The sequence below is a fragment of the Candoia aspera genome, chromosome 4 (genome assembly GCF_035149785.1).
Source record: "Candoia aspera isolate rCanAsp1 chromosome 4, rCanAsp1.hap2, whole genome shotgun sequence".
NCBI lineage: Eukaryota > Metazoa > Chordata > Lepidosauria > Squamata > Boidae > Candoia > Candoia aspera.
The window spans coordinates 103,769,391-103,784,616 of NC_086156.1; the positions used below are offsets into that span (position 1 = coordinate 103,769,391).

General features: G+C 40.6%; 3 protein-coding genes across 3 annotated transcripts; 2 read left to right on the top strand and 1 right to left on the bottom strand.

The window, feature by feature from the left end:
- Positions 1-816: 816 nt before the first annotated feature.
- Positions 817-1,758, bottom strand: LOC134497416 (olfactory receptor 10AG1-like). The gene has a single exon (XM_063303074.1). The coding sequence runs from the start codon at positions 1,756-1,758 to the stop codon at positions 817-819; it is 942 nt and encodes a 313-aa protein (XP_063159144.1).
- Positions 1,759-6,454: 4,696 nt separating this feature from the next.
- Positions 6,455-7,405, top strand: LOC134497417 (olfactory receptor 10AG1-like). Its single transcript, XM_063303075.1, has one exon. The coding sequence runs from the start codon at positions 6,455-6,457 to the stop codon at positions 7,403-7,405; it is 951 nt and encodes a 316-aa protein (XP_063159145.1).
- A 5,389-nt stretch (positions 7,406-12,794) lies between these two features.
- On the top strand, positions 12,795-13,736 carry LOC134496796 (olfactory receptor 10AG1-like). The gene has a single exon (XM_063302508.1). It carries the CDS (start codon positions 12,795-12,797, stop codon positions 13,734-13,736), a length of 942 nt encoding a protein of 313 aa, XP_063158578.1.
- Positions 13,737-15,226: the final 1,490 nt, after the last annotated feature.

Genomic DNA, 15,226 nt, shown 5'->3' on the forward strand with positions numbered 1-15,226 from the left:
GTGTCATGGCCCCTGATTCAAACAGAACCCTAAAACATTCTTTGACACCCCAGTGGACCAAGAGCCGCCTGTTCCCCAGCAGGAGGTGTGGCTGACACCCAGGCATTGTTCTTGCAGTGAACCTCTAAGTCTCATCCTCCCTGCAGCTGACCTTGGTCCTTCTCCCCTACACACTGCCTCTTTCTTATTTCATCCCCCTTTCTCCCCACATTCCCTGAACTGTCTGGCAGCCTTCCTTGTAAGGGCATGGCCGGTCAATCCTTTCCTTATGTTTTACCAGAATAAAAAACTTAGGTTTCCTGCCAGGGCTCTTCCCTTCTTTTAATAAATCTCTCTCCAAATCTGGGTCATGTGGGAGGGAAGGGTAACATCTGCTACTAGCATCTTCTAGAGTTCATTTTTACTTGTAAACACATGCACAAGCACTGCAATCTGATAAAGGGATGGAAACAACTATATGCTTGGATTATTACATTAAGAAGATCCATTTCCTTGCTACTGTTTTTTTTAATCTGAAAGCATATTTTATCTCCTTCCTTTTGTCCCCTTTTTCTGCACACTTTCTGAGCTGACTGGCCACTTTCCTTTTAAGGAAGTGGCCACTCAACCCTTTATTTGAATTTTATCAGAATAATGAGCTTAGATTTTCTTTCAGAGCTCTCTCCTTAGTTTAAATACATCTATCACACTTCTCAGTCATTCTGGAGGAAAGAGCAATATCTGCCACTGGTATCACCTGGAGTCCATTCCACCTCCTAAATATGTGCATGAGAACTGCATTCTGTTGAAGAGATCAAACCTATTGATATCCTTGGATTACTCCATGAAGACCTGTTTCCTTGCTACAGATTTCATGAAAGCAGCTTTTATCTCTTTATTCCTCAAGCTGTAAATGATGGGGTTCAAGCTTGGGGTCACTACTGTGTAGAGCAGGGCGAGAAATCTGTTACTGTCCATTGAATGTGCTGAGCTGGGACGAATGTAGGTAACAATTGCGGTTCCATAGAAAATGAAGACAACAGTGAGATGTGAGGAACAAGTGGAAAATGCTTTGCTCCTGTTCTTGGCCACTGGCATCCTGAGAATAGAGGAGATGATGAGGATGTAGGAAAAAAGGATGAGCAAAAGGGGTACCAGGATAATTAGAACTGCTAGTATGGAAATGGCCAATTCATCTTTGTAAGTGTTGGTAGAAGCCAGTCTCAGAACATGCTTAATATCACAGAAGAAGTGGCTGATTCGATTTGACCCACAGAAGGGAAGGGTGAAGATGGAAGTAGATTGCCCCAAACTCACAAAAACCCCAATGGCCCATGAGGCCACAGCAAGCTTAGCACACTCCTTGTAGTTCATGATGTAGGGGTATTGCAAGGGTTTGCAAATGGCAACATAGCGGTCATATGCCATAGCACAAAGAAGACAACACTCAGTGAGACCAAAGAGAATGAAGAAACACATTTGACATCCACAGCCCCAAAAGGATATAGTCTGTTTCTCTGATAACAAATTCACAAGCATCTTTGGGCTGATGGTCGAGGTGTAGCCAATTTCCAGAAAGGACAAGTTCCAGAGGAAGAAGTACATTGGGGTATGGAGGGTAGGATTGAGACTGGTGAGGATCAAAATCAGGCTGTTGCCCATCAAGGTCATGGAGTAGAACATTAGAACCAGGCAAAAGAGAAGTTCTTGCATAGTCTTGAAATCTGAGAAGCCCTGCAGGACAAACTCTGTCAGACAGGACTGGTTGTCTTCTTTCATGGTATCATCCACACCAATGCCTGAGAACACAAGAGGAATGTTAAATGAGTAATTAAACCGTTCTTCTTCACAATTTTTAAAAATGAAATGGGCTTGTTACCCTTGAAATCTATATCCTGTTTCCTTATACCAGAAGTAGGAAGTTGGATCAATTCCTTGAAAACAGGAAATGGGGAGTACAAATTTAATTTAGTGCCATGTGCATTTTGGGAGTGATTACATACTACTAGTAACTCAGGCAACCATTCTAGGAGTATATCTCTGAATAGATTCGGCTGAATTTTCAATGCCAGAATTTAAATATGGCCATCTTGAATTTAGGGCAGATGTTTGGTTTGGCTGGACCATGCTTTTATAACTTTCTTGTTTATTATTTCAGGGATTGTGTCAATACAAGAATTCAGTAAGAATTGGATCAATTTCATTTGAATCAAGAATTCTCCATCACTGAAACTGTGTGATTAAATTGTGACTGGAAATGCTGAAATCCTAAGATAGCTGGAAGATTGCAGGGTTGAGAAAACTGGTTTAGACCAAAAGTGGGTTAATTGCCTATTAAATGTGATTTGCTTCTATTGTTTATCATCAATGAGCAGCCATTCCTGTTAGGTAAAGAACACTTTTTCTAGCTAGGCAGAACATCAAAATGTGCAGAAATTACAGGCATCATCTGTTCCAGGTTGAAAAAAATCAACTACTAAAGTATAAGTGGAACATTAACAATAAAACTCTCATCGAGTTCTACTAAATATCATTTAAAATAGAACTTTTCATGACGTTGTACAAAAGGAAGAACCAACCCCCCAAACATGACTTTAGGGAAAGTACTAAGTATTAATCTTACCTTTGAATAGTTTTCGGATATTTTTTGAAAGACGAAATATTTCTTCTTGTGAAAAACTGGAAACGCGCTAATATGCTCTGGCAATTCAAGGTCTTGAAGATACTCCTGCCACAGATGAGCCTTCCTATATCCCTTCCTCTGGACAAAAGCATTTCATACTTGTAGGCTTTCTGCATCAGCCAACATGAAAGACTAGGGAAGAGCCTTTAAAACCACTCAGCTCCTAGAGGATCATAAATTCTAGAGAGACAAGAGGACTTTTTTCTGTAACCAGATCTCTTGAGAGAAGCTTGAGGATTCATCCTGGGGATTTGGTAAACGAACACCAGAGGAAAACCTGGACCTTGGGGGAAGCATTGCTTCCAGCAGAGTTAGGAAACCCAGATGCTGGATATTTTGATTTCCATTTCCAGGACTCTCTGACCATTTCCCCTGCTGACTGAGTTTTATAGGGATTGTAGTCCAAAAGGGAATGCCTGCCAGTGGAATAATTTATATTGTTCCTGAGCATACTATCTGTCATGGTGATCAATAACCACATGGAAAACCTTTGGGCCAAGCACCACTGGAATGCGTCTCCTCCTGCTCTGCCCTGAGATACAGAAATGCCAGTTTATTTCCGTTCCATTCATTTTCTTCCATACTGTCTGGTGTTCACATGATTTTAAACCATGACATGACAAAGTAACAACAACGGTGCATGGGAATATCTGCAAGAAATACCACCTGCCTGCAAGGAAACATTGGTGGGAGTACAAAATAGCTAAAGTAATAAAAAATGAAGAAGCCAAAGTGCTCTGGGATTTTAGAATTCAAAAAGACAAGCATCTGCCACACAACACTCCAGACTTAACAACTGTTGATAAGAAAGACAAAAAAGTCTGGATAGGGGACACTGCAATATCTGGAGACAGCAGAAGAGAAGAGAAAGAACTGGAGAAAATCACAAAATATAAATTTCTGCAAACAGAAGTAGAATGACTGTGGCAAAAGAGAGCAAAGATTTTCTCCAGTTCTTTCTCTTCTATTAATAGTAGGCTCCTTCGGTGCAATTCCAAAACATCTGGAGCAGCACTTGAACACCTTCGGCATTGACAAAATCACCATCTGCCAATTGCAAAAGGCAGCTTTACTTGGAACAGCTTATATTTTGCGATGATACCTTTAATATTATTAAACAACAACATCTGCCTATCCCAGTCCTTGGGAAGACTCAATAGGTGGACAAAAATGCCAAACCCAGTCTAAATGGTTGACTGTACAACCAACAGTAATACTTTATTAAATTTATAAGCCACCCAAATCCCCATAAGGGCTGGCAACACCCTTGGCTGCACTCAGAAATGGTCCTGCTTAGTGGGGGCATTAGCCGGCTAACTGGTTCTGCAGTATACACCCTTCAGTCACCAGCAGCAGTGGTGTGCTTGGTGGAGAGCTGTTACCAAGGCCCCTGCCAATGGGACAATGGCAATAGGTCCCAGTGAGGGCTTCTTGAGTGCCCCTTCATCTAACAAAACTTCAGGAGGGTTTTCAAGAACAGCTGGTTTACTGATGGATCTTGAAGCAAAAAAGCCTGGGCTTAAAGCATCCTTTTGTTTTTGTAACCATTTCTGAATACGTTCGCCAAGGTCGTCTCTCTGGCTGTCTTCGTTACCTAATAAACTATGGGGAATATTTTAATATATATTTGTGATATATTGTTTTATGATGTGACCTGCTTAGAATCTTGGCTGGATGGGGCAGCCTGTGAATTTGAATATTAATCAAAAGCGTAAGTCAGTATTATTTCAAGCTAGATCCTCTCTCAACCACTCAGTTTCTAAAATGATAGAACTGCTGTCACAGGAATAGCAAGTCATGCACTCTTATGATTACTAAAGCCAGGATTGATTGATTTGCTTATCATTTCAGTTTCAACATCTGCCCATATGTCGTGATACTGATGGCGAGCAGGAGGGGGCCCCTATCCAGGTGGCAAAACGCATGCGTAGTACTGAGGAATTAAGCAGCCATTCAAAGAGACACAGATCAGACCCGCCTTAGCTTTTGGGGTTTATCTGTCTGGGTTTTTCCCACGCTTCTTCAGTTTGTTAGGATTCTGTCTCATTAACAGCAATAAACATAGAGAACTAACCATCGTCTCAGCGTGTTTCCTGACTGTTAGGACACCATACAAGGTTCTAGATGAGTCACTAGAGTTTAATCAACAACATGAATAGTTTAATTATGAACAAACGACACTGTTTGAGATTCAAATCGTGTGAGATCTGAAGATAGGGAAGAAATGTGAATGGAACTGAAAATAAACTGGCATTTCTGGAGCTCAGGGAAGAGGAGAGATATTGAAATGGTGTTCCGCCCAAATATTTTCCATGTAGTTATGGAAGTGTAGTGACGATATCAATTATGCCACTGAAGGCATGATCTTTTGGACTACAATTCCTATAAAACAAGCCAGCATGGCAAATGATCAGAGAATTATGAGTTGTAAACCAAAATATCCAGCATCTGAAGTCAATAGGTTTCCTAACTCTGCTGTAAGGAATGCTTCCTCCAAGATCCAGGTTGTCCTCTGGTGTTTACCAAATCCCCGGATGGGCTTCCATCATGAGACCTTGTTAAGGAAAAAGTCTTCTAGTCTCTCTGGAATTTTAGATCCTCTAGGAGTCCAGTGGTTCCTTCAAACTTATTGATGTCAGCTGATGTAAACAGCCTACATTATATCAAATATTGTTTTCCAAAAGAAAAACTACATGAAGACTCATGTACAGCAGAGGAGTCTTCAAGAACTAAAATTGCCAGGGAATATCACAGTGTTTCCAGTTGTCCTTAAGAAGAAATATCCCATCTATATAAAAAACACCAGAAAATGACTCATAAAGTAAGATCAATACCTTGTAATTAGTCTAAGGTCATGTTCGGTGGTTTTGTTCCTCCCGGTGTGCAACTTCATGAAAAGAAGTTTTATTTTTTAATTCAAGTTTGGTGGAACATTAAAAAAGTTTTGTTGTTAGCTTTTCACTTATGCGTTGGTATTTGATTCTTTCGAGCTTGGGAGAGATGAAGCCTGAAATTTCTGGACATGTCGATGTTCTGTATAGATGGAAAAAGACATTCTTTACCTAACAGGAATGACTGATCTTTGATGAAAACAAATTGCATTTAATGGGAAATTGAGCTGCTTTCATCCTAAATCAGTTTTCTTGACCTGCAATCTTCTAGTTACGTGGATTCTAGGACTGCCAGTCAGAATCTCAGTGCACAGTTTCAGGTATGTAAATTATTCAATTCAAAGGAAATCAATAAAATTGGGCTTGATTCTTATTGAATTCTTATTATTGACAGAATCCCTGAAATAATAAACAAGACAATTATAGAAGTTTGGTCCCTCCAAATCATACATCTGTCCTAAACTCAGTAATGAAGCTAAGTATTACTGAATTTTTACTACATCCAGAATCCATGAAATAATAAAGAAAGAAAACATAAATAAAGAGGGTAGGACATTAAAATCAAGCATTTGCCCAAAATTCAAGAGGCCATATTTAAATTTTGACCATTGAAAATTCTGCCAAATCACTTCGGAGAAAGGATTCTAGAATAGTTGTGTGATTCACTAAGATGATACAATCAGAGACAAAAAGCATAGGACACTAGATTAAAATTGCAGTCTTCCTTTCCTCTTTTGAAAGACTTGATCCAATTTACTACTTCTGAGTAAACATGAAGTAAGCGGCAGGTAAGTAGGCCCCTAGTGTGAGAAGCCTAGTTAATTGCTAATAATTTTTAGTAAGAATTCATTAATTATTTGTTTAACATTCCTCTTGTGTTTCAATCCAGGCTTCAATCTGGATGATACCATGGAAAAGAGACAACCAGTCCTGTTTGACCGAGATTGTCCTGCTGGGCTTCTCAGATTTCAAGACTATGCAAGAACTTCTGTTTTGCCTGGTTCTCATGTTCTACTTCATGGCCTTGATGGGCAACAGCCTGATTTCGATCCTCGTCTTTCTCAATCCTACCCTTCACACCCCAATGTACTTCTTCCTCTGGAACTTGTCCTTTCTGGAAACTGGTTACACCTTGACCATCAGCCCAAAGATGCTTGTGAATTTGTTATCCGAGAAACAGACTATTTCCTTTTGGGGCTGTGGATGTCAAATGTGTTTCTTCCTTCTCTTTAGTGTCACAGAGTGTTGTCTTCTTTGTGCTATGGCATATGACCGCTATGTTGCCATTTGCAGGCCCTTGCAATACCCTTACATCATGAACTATAGGGAGTGTGCTAAGCTTGCTGCCACCTCCTGGGCCTTTTGGATTTTGGTGGGTTTGGGGCAATTTATTACAATATTTACCCTTCCCTACTGTGGGTCAAATAGAATTCTCCATTTCTTCTGTGATATTATGCCTGTTCTGAGACTGGCTTCCACCAATACATACCAAAATGAAGTGGCCACTGTCACTATAACCGTGGTATTTGCCCTGGTACCCCTTTTGCTCATCTTCTTTTCCTACATCCTCATCATCTCCTCTATTCTCAGGATGCCGGTGGCCAAGAACAGGAGCAAAGCATTTTCCACCTGCTCCTCGCATCTCACTGTGGTCTTCCTTTACTATGGATCCATCACTGCTACCTACATTTGTCCCAACTCAGAGTATTCTGTGGACAATAACAGGATTCTTTCCCTGCTCTACACAGTAGTGACCCCAACTTTGAACCCCATTATTTACAGTTTGAGGAATAAAGAGATAAAAGCTGCTTTCAAGAAATCAGTAGCAAGGATATGGATCTTCTTTAGGTAATCATCCAAGTATATCAATTGGTTTCATTCCTTTGTCAGATTACAGTTCTCACAATTATATTTATTTATATTTATTTATTTAGTAATCACATTTATGGGGTAAATGCCATTGGTGGATGTTACCTTTAATTCTGGAATGACCTGGAGCTGGAGACAGATTTATTCAAAACAAGGGAAACCCCCAGAAAAGAAACTTAAGTTTAATATTCTGGCAGAGTGCAAGTCAAAGTCTGAGTGACAATTTCCTTAGAAGAAAGGATGCCAGACAGTTCAAGGAATGTAGAAAAAAAAGAGGGGGCAACAACAGTACATATAATCTTCAATAAATTTATTACGAAGAAGAAGAAGAAGAAGAAGAAGAAGAAGAAGAAGAAGAGGAGGAGGAGGAGGAGGAGGAGGAGGGTGGGGGGAGGAGGAGGGAGGAGGGGGGAGGAGGAGGAGGAAAGGTAAATGGGGCAAAAGGAAGAAAGAGGCAGTATAAGGACTAGAAGACTCAGGTCAGATGTAAGGAGGCTGAGACCATACGGATCCACTACAAGAACAATGCACAGACATCAACCACTCCTTCTGCTGAGGAACAGGGGGCTCTTGTTCCATTGGGAGTGTAACATAACTTTTTAGGGATACATTTAAACTGTGGAGTCCTTGGTACTCTCTGAGCCTTGTTGTTTTCTTGCAGACGTTTCATTGCCAGACCAGGCAATATCTTCAGTGCGAACGGGGAGAGGGCCTTGCTCTCTGTTTATATATAGTGGCTTGACCGGCTTGTGTTGTGTTAAACTGGAGACCAGGCACAATCACAGTGAAGTGCAGATAGTGTCATGCTCCTCAATCAAATGTTTTCATTGACCCTAGTGGTTGCAAAGACATTCCTAAGGAGGGCTGGGGTCCAAGTCTGTCTTTATAGACTTATTCTGACTAGAATATACAGATGATAGCATACAGCAGCAATTTATTTCCTTGGATGGAACACAGCAGGGGCCTAGTGACATCAGTGAGAGAGTGTGCATGGGCCTATGAAGCAATGGGGAAGGAAGTGTTTTTGTAGACGGGGTATGTGCCTACTTTGAGACCGTATAGCTGGGCCAGTGCTTTGTTCTCTCTGGGAAGATATGTTTGGGTTAGGGGCTTTTAACCTGACCCTGAAAAGTCTCCTTCAGGATGCTTGGGCAGCAATAGAGATGGAAGACCTCAGCTGCAGGACTGATCGATCCCTGGCTTGAGGAGGCTTAGAGTTGGCAGCTGCTGATCTTCTGCTCTTTTCTCATATCTGAAATAATGTATGGTCTAAGTGAAAACCTCAGGCAAACTGAAGATAGGATAGCTTTAAAAGAGAGAAAGAAAAAGGAGGTGGGCAATATCTATGTAAACCAGAAGGAAAGAGACTCTGATAGACCCTGATTGTAATAAATTGAGGAGCCATTTGTAATAAAGCAAAAAGGAGGAGTTTGGATGAAATGTTCTTTAAAGAGAAACCACTACGTTATCTTTAATACAATGTCATTCTTAACATGTTAAAGGGGATGGAATCAACCTTCTGCCTTACTCACCTTTTTTGAGATATTACATGCTAGGATAAGAAATATGTAATATCTCAGAAATTGGGAATACTGGAATTAAAAGATCCACTTGCAATATAGGAATTTTGGGGCAAAAGCACGGAGATTTTCCAGTATAATGATGCATTCCAAAAGAGAAGAAATTAACTCTTGTCAGATGGATCAAATTTCACTACAAGCTTCTTTGGTTGTAATCCAAAAAGGAACCCCTAATAAATACCCTTAATTCTCTTTCATTCTGCTTTTCTCCTATAAAGCGAACTGAATGGACCTAAAACACATAATTCACAGAAGACCTAGAAAGTGTCAGATATATCTCAGGGGTTTCAAATCCCCCCAGCAAAGAAGGAGAGAAAAAAGCCATCTGCTTTGTCAAAAACAACCACAAAAACCCCATCCAAACACACACCAGATATATTTCTCTCTCCAGTAGATGGGGATTTTGCTTGCAGTGGGTGCTAACTGCATATCATCATGGCATTACTTGCTTACCAGCAAGCTAATCTACTACAAGGTCATGATGAACTTCAAGGTCTCCTTCCAGCTTGTAGCTGCTTCCTGGTTATCTGGTCTCACCATAGCTTCAGGCATTGCCCATTTTATAGTTTTGCAGGCCCAAGGGAATCAATCACTTTATTTATGAGCAACGTCTCCTTGCCAAAAACCCATCCTGACCGAGACATGTTTCCTTCTCCCCTGCTCACGGGTGACCGTGGTTTCCTTGGTGTTTATCACTGTAGCATTGCTGCACTTCTACTGGCCTCTTGAGCATCTCCTCAGCAGGAAGATAGAAAGTTTTCTTAGTCTCGACTTTTCATTTCATTTCATTGTGATGAAGTTGTATTAATAGACGATAATGGCCCTGTAGGAGGTATCCCCAGAAATCAGTCCCCAGACTTCCAGAAAGCAGTATTTTCTAGGTGCACTGTGTACAGTGTATGCCGTGTGTTTCATCCCATACGTACAACTTCCTTAAGAAGGAAGTCAGAAGAGTCTTCAAGGTGTCTTACATTTTAGAAAGAATTTCAGGGAATTACAGAGCTCCTTAATGATGTAGATGTATGTGAGAAATATCCCATATCAATTCACTCAGGCTCTTCAGCTGACCCTTACGACTTAAAATTTTTGTTGCCTGAGGTCATCTCAAAAACTTTGTTTTTCAGCAGCCCTTCCCCTCAGTCCTCAAGTATCCTTTGGGCCTTCTTTTTACCGAATGGACAATAAGATAAGGAAGGGGAATACCACATGAATGACCATCAAGAATACCATCTCCTAAAATGGGGACTTCTGCTGTCAGGGATGGAATACTTCCAACTTTGGGGATTACCAATGTGGGCTAAATATTACTCTTTTGTTAGCTTCTGAACTACTTTTTCTTGTCTGCTGTGGGAAATATACCTGGTGGGATGCCACAGTAGGGTAGTGGAGTTGCAATAAGGTAGAGTGAAAGTCAAGCTTCTGTGCAACAAGGCACTGAGGAAGGCGGTGAGCCATGTGCCTACAGCCAAATGAAGAAGGCAAACCTTTTCGTTCATGATAACCGAGTATCGCAGAGGCTTTCATAAAGCCAAATAGAGATCACAGTCAATGATGGCCACCAGGAAGTAGAGTTGTAATGGCCAGCAAAGAAAATGGAACTGTGTTCTATCAAGAGATTCTCCAGCATTTTCAATAAGATGGGAAAGCCTTAGGCAACAATAACAGAAGGCCTTATAAGCATTCCAAGAGATAATTAGTTCTGAATCATACTATATTTTATTAAATTTGGACAAAGATGGGCTAATTCCCAATCTGGCCTGCTCCCTATCCAGATGTTCCCAATATCCATAGCCAGCATCGCTACCTGGGTATTTCAAAGCAAAAAGCAAAAGAAATGCCATATGCAGTAAGTACAGCATCAAATTTTCTTTCTTGTAGGGACAGAACAATAAGCTGCTCAGATATAGACAGACTGAGATAGGAAGATATTTATTTCAAAGCACGTATTTGTTGCAAAGTTCTGAATGAATAAACCAGTCCTTGCTTGGGTCTGAGAGCCTTCTTCTAGGAATGAAATCCATCTTGATGTACGCATCCTATTTCCTTGACCATGATGATGTTTGGAAGATTGAGTGGATGGTCTCCCTTCCAGCTGGCATTGTTGAGAAGGTGACCAGGACAGATTTTCCTGCATGGGGAATGAGGATGCAATCTTCCAGCTTCAAGCTGTGGGTGGGGGAGGCAACTGAGATTGGGACTGGGGGCAGCAAAATCAAGACTGCTTTGCCTCCATTCTAAGCTGTGATTTTGCCTTTGCCACTCACTTTTTGAAATCCCTGAATAGTTCATAATACTTCTGTCATTGAACAGGAAAAAATGGTCTAAACCTGATAAAATTTCATTTATTTATTTTTCATTTATTTGGCAAATTTATATGGCTCCCCATCTTAGCTGAATAAGTGTACAGCTAACACAGGATGAAACCCATAGGCAACACCAATTCAGAAAAAATAGTTGAAGCTTCCTACAACATAAAACAAAAAACCCATACGAAGATCTACTAAGATCCTGTCCCAGGGAGTGAGGGAAGAACCAGGTCTTCAAGGCCTTCAGGAAGACCAAGAGGTTTTTCTTCCAGGTCCAGGTTGTCCTCTGGTATTCCATTACCAAATCCCCAGGATGAGTCCTTCGGCTTCTGTCATGAGACCTTGTTAGAGAAAAAGGTCTCCAGTCTCTCTGGAATTTAGGATCCTCTAGGAGTCCACTGGCTCCTTCAGAGTCTTTGATGTGGGTTGCTGTAAACACCCTCCATAATATCAACCTTTTTTTTCCAGAGGAGAGACTACATGAGGACCCTTCTTTGGTAGAGGAATCTCCGGGATCTTGAATTGCCAGTGAATATTACAGCATTTCAGGCTTCCCTTAAGAAGAAATAATCCCATCTTTCTAAAAATAATCAGACAAGGATTGACAAAGTAAGATCAATACCTCATAATTCACTGAAGGTCATGTTTGATAGTATGGTTCCTCACATGGTGCAACTTCATGAAAAGAAGTTTTATTTTCAAAGGATATTCAGTGGAACATTAATATGCTTTTTGTCAGAGAGAGTTTTTCGTCAGCTTTTCACTTATGCTTTAGCACTTAATTCTTTTGAGCCTTGGACACATCATGCCTGAAGTTTCTGCACATTTTGATGTTCTGTCTAGATGGAAAAAACAGTTCTTTATGTAACAGGAATGGCTGATGATTGATGATAAACAATGGAAGTAAATTGCATTTAATGGGAAATTGAGCTTGCTTCAGTCTATATCTGTTTTCTCCAACCTGCAATCCTCCCACTACACTAGTATTTCAAAATTTTCACCTGAAATCTTAGTGCAGTTTCAAATATGAAAAGCATGTCCAATGAAATCCTCCACCTACTTTAGGAGTTCAGCATTTCCAGTGAGAATATCCATGCACAATTTCAATTATGGAAAGAAATAATAAACCACAAAATTATAAAAGGGTAGCACCTCTTAATCAAATATGTCACTCGCAATGGGTCATATTTATAATCCAAGGTGTGAAAATTTTGTCAAATCGGATCCTAGAATGGTTGAGTGATTCACTAAGATGATGCAATCACATACAAAAGGTATATGATACTAAATTAAAATGGCAGTCTCCCTTTCCTATTTCCAAGGATTTGATCCAACTTAATAGTTCTGAGGAAACAGCATAGAGGTCTCCAGTATAAGAATCCATGACTAACAAGCCTATTTAATTGTTAAAAATTGTTAATTAGAATGTTTTAATTCTTTATTTAACATTCCTCTTGTGTTCTTAGGCTTCAGTCTGGATGATACCATGAAAAATGACAACCAGACCTGCTTGATCGAGATTGTCCTGTTGGGTTTCTCAGATTTCAAGACTATGCGAGAACTTCTCTTCTGCCTGGTTCTAATATTCTACTTCATGGCCTTGATGGGCAACAGCCTGATTTTGATCCTCACTATTGTCAGTCGGACCCTTCACACCCCAATGTACTTCTTCCTCTGGAACTTGTCCTTTTTGGAAATTGGTTACACCTCAACCATCAGCCCAAAGATGCTTGTGAACTTACTATCAGAGAACAAGACTATATCCTTTTGGGGTTGTGGAAGTCAATTGTGTTTCTTCCTTCTTTTTAGTGTCACTGAATGCTGTCTCCTTTGTGTCATGGCATATGACCGCTATGTTGCCATTTGCAAACCCTTGCAATATCCCTATATCATGAACTACAGGGAATGTGCTAAACTTGCTGCTATCTCCTGGGCCTTTGGTATTTTCGTGGGTTTGGGGCAATCTATTTCAATCTTCACCCTTTCCTTCTGTGGGTTGAATAGAATCAGCCATTTCTTCTGTGATGTTATGCCTGTTCTGAGACTGACTTCCACCAATACCTACAAAAATGAAGTGGCCAATGCCACTCTAACAGTGGTATTTGTCCTGATACCCCTTTTGCTCATCTTCTTTTCCTACATCCTCATCATCTCCTCTATTCTCAGGATGCTGGTGGCCAAGAACAGATGCAAAGCATTTTCCACCTGTTCCTCACATCTCACTGTGGTCTTCCTTTACTACGGAACCATCATTATTACCTACATTCAACCCAACACAGCATATTCCATGGACAATAGCAGATTCCTTGCCCTGCTCTACACAGTAGTGACCCCAAGCTTGAACCCCATTGTTTACAGCTTGAGGAATAAAGAGATAAGAGCTGCTTTTAAGAAATCAGTAGCAAGGAAATCAGTCTTCTTTATGTAGCATTCCAAGTAAATCAGTTGGTTTGATCTCTTCATCGGAATGCAGTTGCCGTGCACATATTTATGTGACAGAATGAACTCTAGGAAATGCCAATGGCAGATGGTACCCTTAACTTCCAAATGACTCAGAGTTGGAGATAGATTTATTTAAAGAAGGGAAGAGCCATGAAAAGGAACTTCAGTTTATTCTTCTGGTAGAACACAAGTAAAGGATTGACTGGCCATTTTCTTAGAGGGAAGGCTGTTTAAAGTATGTAGAGGAAAAGGGAGTGAAAGGAGGAAAGAGATAGTGTGAGGACTACAACTAGAACTTGTGTGAGCTACTCTGGCTCCCTGTTTTCTTAGGAGTGCAACTCATGGTGCTGGTTATTACCTTTAAAGCCTTACGTGGCTTGGGACCAGGTTATCTTCAGGACTGCCTCTTCCTGAGGACTCCTGTTGTCCCACCAGAGTGGATAGGGTGGGCATGCTTAAACATTGCCATCTTCTGGTGCCTCGGAAGCGTACCTCTTTGGCTTGCAGCCCCTGCTCTATGCAACACCCTGCCCCCCTGAGATCCAACAGGCCTCTCCCTTTCTATCCTTCCAGAGAGCACTTAAAACCTGGCTCTTCCCCCAGGTGTTGGGATGGGGAGAGGCCCGGCTGGGATGGGATGGTGGCACCAGGTTTTTCTGTTTATTGCTGTGGGTTTTTGTACCATCTTATATTGTTTCATACTGTTTTTATACTGTTTGCTTGCTTGCAAGCCGCCCAGAGTTGTTTTGAAATGGGCAGCTATATCAATCAGCAAATCAATAAGACTCAGGTCAGATGTAAGGAGGCTGAGACCATGCAGATCCCCTACAAGAACAATGCACAGGTGTCGACCACTCCTTCTGCTGAGGAACAGGGGGCTCATGCTCCATTGGGAGTGTAACATAACTTTTTACTGATGAGGCAATAAGATAAGGAAGGGGAATACCACATGACTGACCATGAATAATACCATCTCCTAAAATGGGGACTTCTGCTGTCAGGGATGGAATGCTTCCAACTTTGGCGATTACCAATGTGGGCTAAATATTATTCTTTTGTTAGCTTCTGAACTACATTTTCTTGTCTGCTATGAGAGTACTGTTTTCTTTTGTAAATGCAATGCAAAATGAAGTAACAGATGGAAGTGATAATATTCTAAACTGCCATACTTCACCCTCCAGTGTGTGTCACATTTTGTATGCCTTCCTTCATAAAAAATAAACATGTAGTAAACAATTACATCACAGCTACTGTATGTTACATTTTATTCCTTGATGCATCGTGTTAGTAGATGTATAATTGCAATTAATTAATAAATCACTTAATATGGCCACCCATCTCATATAATGTACATGACTCAGAGCGACTAACAATTTTAGTATTGTTTTGTTACCATTCTGTGACATTTAGAATTATGATTAGGAATTATGACTTCTGTTTCAAATTGGTTAATTATTTTAAAGACAAAGATGTGGT